The following is a 15,509-nucleotide window of genomic DNA, read 5'->3' on the forward strand; positions in this document are numbered from 1 at the left end:
GAAACGTTCTGCTCTCTCACCATGGAGGGCTGGCATCACATTTCCACAGCCCGACCCTCACAATTCCAGTATCCACTCGTATCTCCAAGTTGTCCCGGGTGAGAGTCTTGGTGACTTCGTTTCTGTGACTATTGTGTCCGATGGGGCAGATAGAGAAAAGGAACAACTGGAGGAGTTCTTCTAGAAGTGAGAGCTTGGGAGCAAAGGTAGATTCAGGGGATTTGGTATCTGGCCTCAGATGCACATTGATGGGACATTGATAGGTATTTAATTATTATTATTAGTAGTAGTATTTAGAGACAGAGAAGGCAGTGAAACAGAGACAGGGACCAAAGCTTCCCTCAATGCAGTAGAGGCTGGACTCAAACCTGGGTCACACACATAGCAACGCAGTGTATTATCCAAGTGAACTATTCCACCAGCTTGTAGGGATGGGCATTGCTAGGTTGGATGGTGCAAGAGAGTCAAAGAGGTAAAATGATGGATAGAAACTTTATACTCTTTTTGTTATTATTATCTTTATTAACTTATTGGATAGAGACCGTCAGAAATTGAGAGAGATAGGAGGGATAGAGAGGGTGAGAGACAGAGAGACACCTGCAATTCTGCTTCACCACTTGTGAAGCTTTGCCCCTTGCAGGTGGGGAGCTGGGTGCTTGAACCCAGAACCTTGCACTTAAGTGCTATGTGCACTTAACCAGGTGCGCCACTGACTGGCCCCTGAGAGTTTTAAACTCTTCAAAGGGAGAAGAGGGTCAGAGGCTGGAGACGCTCCCCATCCCTGAGATTGGGAAACACTGGACTTTATGGGTGAGTGGAGAAAGGCAGGCAGTGGGTGAGGTGTCTGTCCATTGGTAACAAGACCTTTGTTCTTTCTTCACCATTTCCTTGGGTGGTTGCCACATTCCTCCTGCCTCATGCCTGCAAGCTATGGGAGCATGGGATAGGGTTAATGGGGGCAGTCTTGAAACATTTGCTATTGTTTGTCTTTTCCCTGGAGCCAAGAAATCTATTCCCTGGGTCAGAGACAATATGCACAAGTTAGCACAACAACTCCATCTTGGCTGGTCAGCCTTATTGCTCCCACAGGTGGAGGCTGGGCCCAGGGTCAGCCTGCTCTGCTCAGGTGTGGGAATTTGAGGGCAGGTTTTTGTTTGTTTGTTTGTTTGTTTTAATTGTTGTAGTTATTATTGTTGTTGTTGTTATCGATGTTGTCATTGTTGGATAGGACAGAGAGAAATGGAGAGAGGAGGGGAAGACAGAGGGGGGAGAGAAAGATAGACACCTGCAGACCTGCTTCACCGCCTGTGAAGAGACTCGCCTGCAGGTGGGGAGCCGGGGGCTTGAACCTGGATCCTTATGCTGGTTCTTGTGCTTTGCGCCACCTGCGCTTAACCCGCTTTGCTACAACCCGGCTCCCTTGAGGGCAGGTTTTAAGCCACCCTCACCCCCCACCCCTTATCCTGGGCTCATGAAAGCTCCTCCATCCTGGGACAGTGTCTCTAACTGGCCAGATTATCATCCTTTTTGGTGCCATCTTTCTGCAGAGAAGTTGACTCCTCTGTGGTTTGGTCAAGGCCCAATGAGAAGGGGACAAAGAAGTCTGGGAGGTGGGATCAACAGGCCAGGTCTCTCCGCAGCAGGCTGGGGTGTGATTGGGTCCCCAGCGTCCTCTCTCCACTGTGGGCCCGGGGAGAAACACCTCCCTCCTCACCCCCAACCCTTATCCCAGATAACGTGTTCCAGGTGTTTGGCCTGCAAACAAAGAAGCTTTTCTCTTTGGCCTGAGAATGAAGAGTCCTCTGGCTGGTTGCATAAACTTTTTCCAAACTGGTAATATTTGGTTACAATAAGATCTGTTCTTTCACAGGAAACCCAGCAGAGGTGCCCCGTAATTTGATGCACTGAGTCACTGGGAAAACTCAAAGCTGGGGGCAGAGGGATTGGGGAGGGGAGACCCCAACTCATGGAAGCAGCCATCCGTGTGGTCAGCATGTAGTTCTCTGAGCAGGACGTTGGACAAAAGGCTGCTGGGTGGGGGCGGGTGGTGAGGGGGAATCCTGGCCACCTGCTCAGGTCAGGGTCACCGTGTGTGAGTCTCTGCTGACACTTTTCTACATGTGACACCCCAAATAGCGTCAATGACCCACATCCTTCCATCTGATTTCATCTCGAAGGGCTGAACCAACATGGCATTATGTAACTGGACAAACGCCAGAGTCTCTTGTCAGAAAGTCAATCACCACAAATTTGCTGGGTGGGGGGAAGGGAGGTCATTTGGCATACCCTGGCAACCAAAAAACGTCCTTTTACAAGCTACCTAAGTTGACCTGAAAGAATATTTACAGGTTTTCTTGCATGGGTCATATTATCCCAAGTCTCTCCTTCCAGAGTGCTTATTCTTAGCAGCCCTCTGTCAACTCAAGAAACCTCCAGGCCAGCAGAAATCAGGAAAGATGTGTGTCCTTCAGATGGGCTGAACTGACACAGCTAGGGGTTCCAGTCATGATGCTTCAGGGTTAATGGACTGGGATCTAGTTCCAGGTCAGTGGCTTCAAGAAGCTTCATACAGATGAATCTCAGATTTGTCCCATGGTGAGTAATGGCCGAGGAGACGTTTCTTCCTCTGTAGACCTTTTCGAACTTTAAAATTCTAGATGTCACTAGACTCCTATCTAAATTCCATCCTTCCTCCCCTCCCTCCCTCCCTCCATCCTTCCTTCCTTCCTCTTTCCCTCCTTCCCTAGCTCCCTCCCTCCCTTTCTTTCTTTCTTTCTTTCTTTTATTCTTCCTTTCTCTCTCTTTCTTCTTTCTGTTATCTACTTTTCTCCCCTTCCTTTTTTCTTTATCATCATTGCCAAGGCTCCACTGCTCCAGGCTGACCTTTTCAGATAGAAATAGTGAGACTGAGAGGGAGAGAGAGAGAGAGAGAGAGAGAGAGAGAGAGAGGGAGAGAGGGAGAGAGAGAGAAGCTGATCTGAGCACCTGGTGCTGAGTTCAAACCTGGGTTGTGCATATGGCCAAGCCACACACTGTCCAGGTGAACTGTTTTTGCCAACACTTTATTTCTTTCATTGTCTTACGATCTAATTCTTTCAGAAGGTAGATAACATTTGGCTTTGCAAGGGTGTAAGAAAACTGACACTGCTGGAGGTTGCTGCTGGTGGCACTGTCAATTGACTTCATCATTTTGAGAAAATAGAGGCTGCTCGGTGGTGCATCCCATAGGGCTCACATGTTACAGAGCACAAGGACCCAGGTTCAAGCTCCTGGTCCCCACATGCAGGGGGAAAAGCTTCATGAGTGATGAAGCAGGGCTGTAGATGTTTCTCTATCTCTCTGGCTCTGCTTTCTCTATTTCTTTTTGTCTCTACCCAATAAATAAATGAGTAAACCAGTCTTGATAAAGTAATGGGGGATGTGTCTCAGGAGCCACCAAATAACGACGTGCGTTCTGATCAATGTCACTTTTGAGCAGTTACCCTGAGGTCACCAAAGAAAAATACTGTGTGTGTGTGAATGTGTCATGAAAATGTAGAACAGTGGGGTGGACCCCTAAAAATAAAATCTGTGTAATTAGATGACACGGTATGGTATCCAGCTATTTAAAATGATGTACCTATTAGAAATGGGAAATATTCATGATACAGGTTTTTAGAAAGAGAAGACAATGTAATTATATGGACATATACATTGTAATTACAATTGCATAAGAGTGTGTGAGTGTGAAGACACATAATATAGTTAAGATGTACTTGTGCAATCATGAGTGGCTTCCATTTATCTATTTTTTAATCTTTAAAAATATTTATTATATTTATTGGATAGAAACAGTCAGAAATTGAGAGGGTAGGGATACACACACACACACACACACACACACACACACACACACACACATATATATATATACACACACATATATGAGAAAGACTTGTAGCACTGCTTCACCACTTACAAAGCTTTCCCCCTGCATGTAGGGACAGGGGGTTTGAACCTGGGTCCTTGCACATTGTAACATGTGCACTCAACTAGGTGTACCACCACCTAGCCTCTATTCATCTATTCTTTACCTTTTCTTGTCTCTCTCTCGCCATGAGGTTATTGCTGAGGCTTGGTGCTGGCACTGTGGATCCACTCACTGTTGCCAGTGACCAGTTTTTTTATCTGTTTGTTTGTTTGTTTTTTCTTTCCTTTTCTATTTTATTTGATAGGACAGAGAGAAATTGAGAGGAGAGAGGGACATGGAGAGGGAGAGAAAGACAGACACCAGCAAACTTGCTTCACAGCTAGTGAAGCTTTGCCCCTGCAGGTGGGGAACAGGGGCTCGAACCTGGACCTTTGCGCTCAACTAAGTGTGCAACCACCCAGTCCCACCTTTTCAGGTTTTAAAATCTTTTTAAAGATCACTGCCTGTCCCAGGGTGGGTTCACAATTCTTTGTAATTTCAGGGAGAGTTTACTTTTTTAAATGCTCAGAAACACAGAACATTAAAAAAAAAAAAAGACTGAAGTAGTTTACACAAAAGGTTTTCATGCCTGAAGCTCAGAGGTCCCAGGTTCAAGTCTTGGCATCACCATAAGCTAGAGCTGAGCAGTGTTGCTCTGGTAAAACAAAACAAAATGGAAGGAGGAAAGAAAGATAAATGGATAAAAAAGTCAGGACCAAGTTACTGAGAAATGAGAAACAAGCCTGTTTTCCCCAAATACATGGTACTCTCAAAGCAGGCATAGGAGGTGACAGGAAGGCCATCTTTGGCCACTCAAAACTGAACCAACTTCCTGTTCACACTTTTTGTTGCCCTCCTCCTTCTTAAGACAAGACAGAACAAACAAACAAAGAACACTGTATTTATTTACATGAGAGAGAGAGAGATACAGAGAGAAAGATATAGAGAAGCACTCACTGCTCAGCTCTGGCTGATGGTGGTTCTGGGGACTGAACCTGAGACCCCGAGCTTCAGGCATGAGAGTCTTTTGTGTCATCATTCTTGCTATCTCCCCATCGCACCTTTCTGAACTAGGTGTGGGGCTTGCTTGACTGAACCTCAATTTCCTCACCTGTAATAGGGACATAGCATGGATCTGTGAAGACAGGGGCTGGAGAGCACATGCCCTTGGAGATGACCTCAGAACATCACAGTGTCCTGTCAGAGTAATTCAAGATTATCCATGTTCATCTTTAGTATCTCTTGGAAATACAATGGATGCATCCAATGGATAGCTTAGAACACAGGTTAGTTTTAATGCATCGTGAAAAGGGATATATATATATATATATATATATATATATAATCATTTAAAAAAACTTCTTTATTGGGGGATTAATGTTTTACATTTGATAGCGAATACAATAGTTTGTACATAACACTTCTCAGTTTTCCACATAACACTATAACCCCCACTAGGCCCTCTGTCATCTTTTCTGGACCTGTACTCCCTCCCAACACCCACTCCAGAGTCTTTTACTTTGGTGCAACACACCAACTCTAGTTCAGGTTCTACTTGTGTTTTCTCTTCTGATCTTGTTTTTCAACTTCTGCCTGAGAGTGAGATCATCCCATATTCATCCTTCTGTTTTTGACTTTTTCCACTTAACATGATTTCTTCAAGCTCCATCCAAGATGGGCTGAAGATGGTGAAGTCACCATTTTTAATAGCTGAGTAGTATTCCATTGTGTATATATACCACAACTTGCTCAGCCATTCATCTGTTGTTGGACACCTGGGTTGCTTCCAAGTTTTGGCTATTACAAATTGTGCTGCCAAGAACATATGTGTACACAGATCTTTTTGGATGGGTGTGTTGGGTTCCTTAGGATATATCCCCAGGAGTGAAATTGCAGGATCATAGGGCAGGTCCATTTCTAGCCTTCTGAGAGTTCTTCAGACTGCTCTCCACAGAGGTTGGACCAATTTACATTCCCACCAGCAGTGCAGGAGGGTTCCTTTGACCCCATAACCTCTCCAGCAGAAAAGGGCCTCTTCTGAAGCAGGTTCACAGGATATAATTCTGCTGTACCTAAGTCATCCTCCTTCCAGCCACTCCTCATTGAAAAAATAAGTCCACAGCAGCCAGAGACATGGTGCACATTTTGACTGCTTCCAGACTCCAGAAGCATTTGTCAAGACAATGCATTCTATAAATCCCCAAATTTCCTCAGTCCAAGATCATAATGCTGGAATCATCTGGATTATTTTTACTTTCTTTGAAAGTATTGTTCCACTGTTGTTCTTACTTGAGTCAATAGTACATTGATTCAATCAATGTATTTATGAAAGAGAGAGGCGGGGGAGAGAGAGAGAGAGAGAGATCACTGCTCATCTTTGGTAGGACTTGGGACCTCAGAGGCCTCATACATGCAAGTCTTATGCTATACCACACTGAGCTGTCTCCCCAGCTATACCTCTTCCCCCACCCACTTCTGACCCTATAGTGGAAACTTCCATGTCCCCATCACCAACTCCTTTCTTGTTAGTGTCCTGTAATCTACATTTAAAAAAATAATAAAAGGAACAAACTCCAGCTCAATACTTTGAGCTTGTTTTCACAGTGAATCCTGAAAGCTGAAATAGCTGGGAAGACGCTGACGTGGGGAAGTCTAGCTGTTTGATATAAAGAGTTTCACATTGCTTATTGCTTTGTGCTAAGCTGCTTCTTTTCCAGAAAGACAACTAGAGACCAGGGATCAAACTAAGGCACACTTCCTACACAAGTTCTAAGACACCATGGGCTTTTTCTAAAAGGATATTCAGATTCCTTCTTAATTTTTAAATTTTCATTTATTTTATTATTTTCTTTTCCTCTTTCTCTTTTTTTGTTGCCTCCAGGGTTATTGCTGGGGCTTGGTGATTGCACCACGAATCCACTGCTCCTGGGGGCCATTATTTTTCCCTTTTGTTGTCCCTGTTGTTTTACCATTGTTGTGGTTATTATTGTTGTTGTTATTGATGCCATTATTGTTGGATAGGACAGAGAGAAATGGAGAGAGGAGGGGAAGATAGAGAGAGGGAGAGAAAGATAGACACCTGCAGACCTGCCTCATCGATTGTGAAGCAACCACTCTGCAGGTGGGGAGCCGGGAGCTGGAAACGGGATCCTTATGCTGGTCCTTGTGCTTTGCGCCACGTGTGCTTAACCTATTTCATTTTTCTTTTTTTCTGCCTCCAAGCTTATTGCTGGGGCTCAGTACCTGCATTTTAAATCCACTGCTCCTGGAGGCCATTTTTTTCTATTTTGTTGCCCTTGTTATTATTGTTGTTATTGTTATTGTTAGATAGGACAGAGAAATTGAGAGAAGGGAAGACAGAGAGGGGGAGAGAAAGACAGACACCTGCAAACTTGCTTCACCACTTGTGAAGCGACTCCCCTGCAGGTGGGGAGCCGGGGCCTCAAACCGGGATCCTTATGCCGGTCCTTGTACTTCGTGCCATGTGCCTTAACCCACTGCGCTACAGCACCACCTCCCCGCCCCCTTCGTTATTTTTTTATTGCCACCAGGATGATTGCAGGGCTCGGTACCTGCATGATGAACTCATCTGTCCTGGTGGCTCTTTCTTTCTTCCTTTCTCTTTCTTCTTTCTTTCTGTCTCTCTTTCTTTCTTTCTTTTTCTTTCTTTCTTTCTTTTTCTTTTTCTTTTTCTTTCTCTCTTTCCTCCTCCTCTTCCTCTTCCTCCTCCTCCTCTTCCTCCTCCTTCTCCTTCTCTTCCTTCTCCTCCTCCTTCTCCTCCTCCTCTTCCTCCTCCTTCTCCTTCTCCTTCTCTTCCTTCTCCTCCTCCTTCTCCTCCTCCTTCTCCTTCTCCTTCTCCTCCTCCTCCTCCTCCTTCTCCTCCTCCTCCTTCTCCTCCTCCTCCTCCTCCTCCTCCTTCTCCTTCTCTTCCTTCTCCTCCTCCTCTTCCTCCTCCTCCTCCTCCTCCTCCTCCTCCTTCTCTTCCTTCTCCTCCTCCTCCTCCTCCTCCTTCTCCTTCTTCTTCTTCTTCTCACACTCTTGGCCCTATCTCTTAACCTTCCAGGTCCTTCCTTTACTGTAATGCTGACTTAATCTTAAAGGTCTAAACTAGAGTTCTTGGGGCTCTGATCCTCTCAGGTGTCTAATGAAGTGGGTACAAGGACTTAGCCCATTTTTTATTTTATTTTATTGTTGAAGCTTGGTGCCAGCATGATGAGTCCACTGCTCCTGGCAGCTGTTTATTCTATTTCATGGCATAAGATGAAGAGAAATTGAGAGGAGAGGGTGAGAGGAAGAGAGAAAGATAGATCTGTAGACTGGCTTCACCAACTGTGAAGCTGCCCCTTTCCAGGTAGGGAGAGGACCTTGAACCTCTATCCTTGCACGGGTCCTTCCTTGAACTTTGTACTGTGTGTACTTGACTGGGTGTGCCATGCCTGGTCCCCTCTTCCTTGTTTTTTGATAGAGATGGAGAGAAATTGAGAGAGAAGGGGGAGAGAAAGAGGGAGAGAAAGAGAGAAACCTGCAGCACTGCTTCTCTACTCATGAAATATTCACCTCTTGCAAGTAGGGACTGGGGGCTTGAACCCAGGTCCTCGTGCATGTGTGTGCTGTCTGCTGGGTGCACCACCACCTACCTAGTCCCAGGATATTTATATTCCTGAGTCAGGTTGTTGATTTCACATTTGGTGTGTGTGTGTGTGTGTGTGTTTTATCTGTGTGTCTGTGCTGAATATATGAGGACCAGATAAAGTGGAAGGTTTGTCACAGCCAATCATCAGAAACCCAGGCGAGGCAGCTATTACTCCTGAAAAGGCCTTGGAGATGGTAGAAAGATCACTGTGAGCTAAGATCATAAACAGAGGGAAGAAGAAATCAGTGAGAGGGAAAAAAAGGTGCACTCAGTGCAAAAAGACCCCATTCCAGGATTAAACTGCAGGCAGGAGGGAGGCTTTGCAGCTCCCAGGGCATTGAATGGGCTGGCTCCTCTGATCCTTATCTGCTGGATTACTTGGTTTCCCCAAGGTAAAAGCAAAAATGTGCTCACACCTCCAAGAGTCACATTAATCCCCTTTGCAGAAGATCGAGGGCCAAACTCGTGCTTGGAGAATTTCACTTTTTTTTTCCTTTCTCTTTCTTTCTTTCTTTCTTTCTTTCTTTCTTTCTTTCTTTCTTCCTTCCTTCCTTCCTTCCTTCCTTCCTTCCTTCCTTCCTTTCGTCTTCTTCTTCTTCTTCTTCTTCTTCTTCTTCTTCTTCTTCTTCTTCTTCTTCTTCTTCTTCTTTTTTGCTTTATCTCAAGTGTCCATTTGGCCTGTCAGTCTGTCACATACCTGCAGCCTACAGCCTGGAAACCATGGACTTTGATGTTCCAAAAGAGGCTTGTTCTCAGGGAATTTTCACCAATTCTTAAGGTGTTGGGGGGTGGGGTGGGTAGGGCATGCACTGAGCTTCCCAGAGTGAGCACTGGCTTTGTCTACGCACATCAGAGAAATTTGCAAGCTTTCTAGAGGAGCAGTGTGGAAGAAAGGGACTTTTGAGCTGGTGTCTTTCAGCAGGGCTGGGAGCTGGCATGGCATCAAACTACAATCATTGATGACGTGAAGCTCGGTGGGCAGAGAGGAAGGTTGTGGGCATGTGGGGGGGTTCCTCTAAACCAGAGCAGGAAACCTCCTGTCTTATCATTGACTTAAAAGGAGTTGACTTTTTTTTGTAATTAGAAAGGAAAATTCATGGACTAGGGAGACAACATAATGGTTCTGCAAAAGATTTTTATGCCCGAGGCTCTGAGGTCCCAGCACTACCATAAACCAGAGCTGAATAGTGTCCTGGTATCTCTTTCTAGATCTTTCTCTCTGCGCCTTTCTTTGTGTATCTCTCTCATTAAAATAAATAAATAATTTTTAAATAAATATATAAATAGGGAGTTTATACATGAAAGGGGGGAAAGTCACTGTGTGGAATCACAGCCATGACTCCCAGAATTCCTGCCTGGGGTCCCCTTCCTGCTGGAGTCATTTATTGCCCATTGAGTGGGGTAGGGGGTGTAGGTAATTGAGGAGTCCCCAAGACAGGGTTCTCCTCCACCATTGGGATAGAGGGCCATGGCCACTTCAGCCTCAAACTCTTGGCCTCTATCTCTTAACCTTCCAGGTCCTTCCTTTACTGTAATGATAGCCTAATCTTACAGGTCTGAACTAGAGTTCTCAGGGCTCTGATCCTCTCAGGGGTCTAATGAAGTGAGTACAAAGACTTAGCCCATTTTACAGACATGGAAACAAACAAAGGCATAAGGAGAGACATGACTCATCCAAGGTCATGAACAGGAAGTGGCCAAGCCAGGAATTGGACACCAGAACGTGTGTGTGTGTGTGTGTGTGTGTGGTTGACCGCTAGTGATGCTGAATCTCAGAACCAAGAGTGGGATGTAGATTGGTACAACCATTTTAGAAAACAGTAGGGAGTTTCCTCAAAAAGCTAAACCTAGAGCTACCAATCCTACTTCTGGGTCTGCAGCTGAAGACTGTGCAAGCATTAACATGAAAAATTCTATCCACTCTAATGTTTGTTGCAAGGCTGTTTACAATACCTCAGATATGGAAATGACAGAAATGCCCAAATAACAGAAAACTGGATAAAGAGTCCTATTCTTCTGTGAAAAGATGAAATGTTACCATTTGTAGCAAAATGGAAGGAACTCAAAGGGATTATGCAAAGTGAAACAAGCCCCCCCACACACACACACATCATATGACTGCTATCATACTGTATCTGTCCTGCTGTAGCAGAATAACCTTTAGGTTTAACTTGGTGGCCGTCACATATTCCAAGACTTTTTTTTTTTTTGAGAGAGAACATGACCAGTGCATTGTTCGTCTCTGGTGTATGACAGTGCTAGGGATTGAACCTGTGACTTCAGAGCCTCAGGCATGTAAGCTTTCTGTAGAGCCATAATGCTGCATCAAATTTCTTTTATCTTTTAAGGTTATATAATATTCCTTTGTATTATCATAAGTTCTTTTTTTATATTTATTTGTTCCCTTTTGTTGTTTCATTGTTGTAGCTATTGTTGTTATTGATGTCGTTGTTGGATAGGACAGAGAGGAATGGAGAGAGGAGGGGAAGACAGAGAGGGAGGAGAGAAAGATAGACACCTGCAAACCTGCTTCACCGCCTGTGAAACGACTCCCCTGCAGGTGGGGAGCCAGGGGCTCGAACTGGCATCTTTAAGCCTGTCCTTGTGCTTTGCGCCACGTGCGCTTAACCCGCTGTGCTACCACCCGACTCCCTTATCACAAGTTCTTTACCTACTCTCCTGAGTGTCTTTCTTTGAGGTGTTCCTGGGCTTGATTCTAATCTTTTGGTGGGTTCATCTCTGGTATGTACTTTACCTTTTCATCCATGTAGAAGATTTTGATTAAAAGACATGAAATAGAAATCTTCTTCTTCTTCTTCTTCTTCTTCTTCTTCTTCTTCTTCTTCTTCTTCTCCTTCTCCTTCTCCTTCTCCTCCTCCTCCTCCTCCTCCTCCTCCTCCTCCTCCTCCTTCTTCTTCTTCTTCTTCTTCTTATTATTATTTTGTGGATTGCTAGCCAGGTTTCTTTCTGTATCTTTCTGTTTCTATTATATTTTCTAAAGAGTTCTTATTTGCACATTAAACAACTACTGTTTTATCTTTATTTATTGGATAGAGACAGCCAGAAATTGAGAGGGAAGGGAGTGATAGAGAAGGAAAGAGACAGAGAGGCACTTACAACACTGCTTTCCCCCCTGCAGGTGGGGGCTGGAGGCTTGAACATGTATCCTTGCATATTATAATATGTACAAGCTACTGGTTTTCACAGGATGTTGCCAACAGACTTTTAATACTTTTCTTCATTTTCTGTGACAGTCTTTTCCCTCCCTCCCTCCCTTCCTTCCTTCCTCTCTCTCTCCTTTCTTTCTTTCTTTCTTTCTTTCTTTCTTTCTTTCTTTCTCTCTTTTGTATTTCTTTATTTCTCCCTTCTTTCCTTCCTCTCTTGCTTCCTATCTGCCAGGAGCCATTTCTCTGCCTGTGAACACAATAAAATTTTGCAGCTTGATCAGAATCCTGTCTTGCTGTCATTCTTTCACGTCTCTTGTCCCTGTCATTGCAGATCCAGAGGTTCCTAGCCCCTATTCACCGCCCCGCTGGCCGGGGCACCTATCTATCTTTTTTCTTTTATCTTTTTGCCTCTAGGGCTATTGCTGGGGCTCAGTGCTAAAAAATCCACAAATCCGCTGCTCCTGGAGGCCATTTTTCCCATTTTATTGGCTAGGATTGAGAGAAATTGAGAGAGGAAGGGGACATAGAGAGGGAGAGAGAAAGACAGACCCCTTCAGCTCTGCTTCACTGCTTGTGAAACATCTCCCTTTTAGGTGGGGAGTGGGGGCTCAAACCCAAATCCTTGTGCGGGTCCTTGCACTTTGTACTATGTGCACTTAACCTAGTGTGCCACTGCCTGCCCCTGATAGTCTATTTTCTCATGTACGAGAGAAATGTACACAATGACAATTCCCCTACCTGTCCAGATTTCTACCTGTCTAATTACGTTGGCTAGTGATCCCAGCACACTTTTACACAATTGTAATTGTGAGGATCCTTGACTCTTTTCCAGTGTTAGCATAAGCACTTCCACTTTGTGATTTTAGAAACATGCTGTGTGGCTGCTGCTCTCTCTGTATGTGAGGTCCTGTTACTTGAGTGCTTGGTTATCTGTTATTAAAGAGCAAATGATCTGGCTGGCCAGATATTGAACAGCTCACTTGGATCACGCTCATGCACTGGAGGAAACTTTGGTGTTGTGGTGTCTTACTCTGTCTTTCTCTTTCTGCCTGAAAAAAAAAAAGTTGGCTTGGAATGGCAAAAACCCCAGTGACAACAACAACAACAAAGTGTGAACTATGTCACAGTTCATAAAATGCCTTTCCTAAAGCTCTGGATAAAGTCAGTTTTTTCCCCCTTTGACCTACTCTGTGCTGTCTTAATAGATTTTCTGTAACATCCAGACCTCTTGCAGCCTTGTTCCTAAGTGAGATCAATCTTTATCTCCCTTTAGGGACATCCTGCCAAGACTTGCTGTCAACTGATAATCTGTTGCCTCACAATAATTTTTTTTGGTGCAATGCAGTATCTTGAATCGAATCCTAGGACAACAAAAGATTATTAGTACCTCCACCAGACCCAAGACCGCTTCCCTGGCAATGTTACTGTCTCCAGAGCTCTCCAGATTGACATTTGGCATGTTAAGCAAAAGAAAGACAAAAGAGAGAAGAAAGAGCCAATGAGTGACCTCACGACTATAAGAATACATCACACTTCTTTGCAGCATCTACTGAGAGAATAAAGACCATTCTCAGCGACCAGACCGTCGACATTCCGGAGAATGTCGACATCTCTCTGAACAGCCGCACGGTCATCATGAAGGGCCCCAGAGGCAACCTGTGGAGAGATTTCAACCACATCAACGTGGAGCTCAGTCTCCTCGGAAAGAAAAGGAAGTGGCTCCGAGTTGACAAATTGTGGGGAAATAGAAAGGAACTGGCTACTGTTTGCACTATCTGCAGCCATGTACAGAACATGATCAAGGGTGTTACACTGGGCTTCCAATATAAAATGAGGTCCTTGTATGCTCACTTCCCTATCAACGTTGTTATTCAGGAGAATGGGTCTCTTGTTGAAATCAGAAATTTCTTGGGAGAAAAATACATACGCAGGGTTCGAACGAGGTCTGGCGTTGCATGCTCAGTATCACAAGCCCAGAAAGAGGAATTAATTCTTGAAGGAAATGACATTGAACTTGTATCAAATTCAGCTGCATTGATTCAGCGAGCTACAACTGTTAAAAACAAAGATATCTGGAATTTTTTGGTTGGTATCTATGTTTCTGGAAAAGGAACTGTTCAGCAGGCTGGTGAGTAATCTCTAAGCTGTCCAACCACACAAGCAGCAAAATAGAGTACGTCACTGAGGGAGGCGGGCGCTAACGCAGCAGGTTAAGCGCACTTGGCGCAAAGCGCAAGGACCGGCGTGAGGATCCCGGTTCGAACCTCCTGCTCCCCACCTGCGGGGGAGTCGCTTCACAGTTTGAGTCCAGCCTAAGCACATAACAAGTTAAAAAATAATAGATACATATATTTCAAAATAAAAGTTCTGAAATGAAAAACAATTTGAAGGTTTCTTTTTTCCTTAGCTGTGGAAAGAGCTACAGAAGTCTCAGGCCTATGGATGTCTGATAGAATTAATGTACAATACAAACCAGACCAAGCTTTCACTAGGGAACGCCTTTTCTGATAACTTGGTTTTTTGCCTCCAGGGTTATCATTGGGGCTCAGTGCCTGCACTATGGACCCACTGCTCCAGGAGGCCATCTTTTTTTTCCATTGCTGTTGCTGTTGTTGTTGCTGCTGTCATTGGATAGGACAGAGAGAAGTTGAGAGAGGAGGGGAAGACAGAGAGGAGGAGAGAAAGATAGACACCTGCAGACCTGCTTCACCACCTGTGAAGTGACTCCCCTGCAGGTGGGGAGCTGGGGGTTTGAACCGGGATCCTTACTCAGGTCCTTGCGCTTTGCGTCATGTGTGCTTAACCCGCTGAGCTACGCCTGGCCCTCTTGATAACTCTTAATGTTGAAGCTATGTGAATTATATTTCTGTTTCTCCCTCTTCTGGTATATCTATTTAACAATTTATGTTTTCTTAGAAAGTCATTTAGGCTTTTATATAGATTTTTATAGAACTGAACCTGGTAATCATTTACTGTTTAAATAGTTTTTCTTGAAGCTGGGTATTTTACCACGTTCATGCCCCAACCCCTTTTCCTTGATTGGCTTACAACTCCTAACAATATTGCTTTAGCTCTGTCATTCAGTTTCCTTTTTTCCCCATTCTCTTTTATGCAGAGGAGAGACAGAGAAAGAGAGACACCTCCTGACTGTTTTACCATTTATGAAACTTCCCCCCTGCATGTGGGGACCAGGGGATTGAACCCAGATCCTTGTGCACTGTAATGTGTGTGTTTGACTGGAACATCACTGCCTGGCACCTCCACAGGTGCCTTTTCCTCTCCTCTCCCCTTCTCTTCTCTCCTCTTCCATTCCCTTCCCTTCCCTTCCCTTCCCTCCCCTCCCCTCCCCTCCCCTCCCCTTCTCTTCTTTCCTTTCCTTTCCTTCTCTTTTCTCTTTTCTTCTTTCTTTCTTTGCCATCAGGGTTATCACTGGGACTTGGGACCTGCACAGCTCTACCATTCCTGAGGGTCATTCCCCCCACCCCTTTCATTTTTAGGGAGAGATGAGGATGGGGAGAAGAGACAACTGCAGCACCATCCATGAAGTTTCCACCCTGCAGGTGGAGAGTGGGGGCTTGAACCTGGGTTCCAGTCCATGGTAGTGTGTGTGTTCTACCAGATATGCCGTAGCACAGCCCCTGGGCATGAATGTGGCATCCTTTTTCTTGTTTACATTCATCTTGTAATGCCAAGGCTATAAAAGTCTCCTAAACCTACCTGCAAGAATCTCTGTTTGGCCCAAAGTCAGCCTGAGCAGGAG

The 15,509-nt window shown here is 44.8% G+C and overlaps 1 protein-coding gene across 1 annotated transcript in view; it reads left to right on the forward strand.

Annotated features, from left to right (window-relative positions):
* LOC107522115 (large ribosomal subunit protein uL6-like) overlaps positions 1-13,885 on the forward strand; it is a 33,051-nt gene extending 19,166 nt beyond the window's left edge. The window contains exon 2 of the mRNA XM_060183926.1: positions 13,293-13,885. Within this exon, the coding sequence (XP_060039909.1) occupies positions 13,293-13,885 (593 nt within the window). The remainder of the gene's footprint in view (positions 1-13,292) is intronic.
* The last annotated feature ends 1,624 nt before the right edge of the window (positions 13,886-15,509 follow it).

This window comes from Erinaceus europaeus, unplaced genomic scaffold, assembly GCF_950295315.1.
Source record: "Erinaceus europaeus unplaced genomic scaffold, mEriEur2.1 scaffold_336, whole genome shotgun sequence".
NCBI classification, from domain to species: Eukaryota; Metazoa; Chordata; class Mammalia; order Eulipotyphla; family Erinaceidae; genus Erinaceus; species Erinaceus europaeus.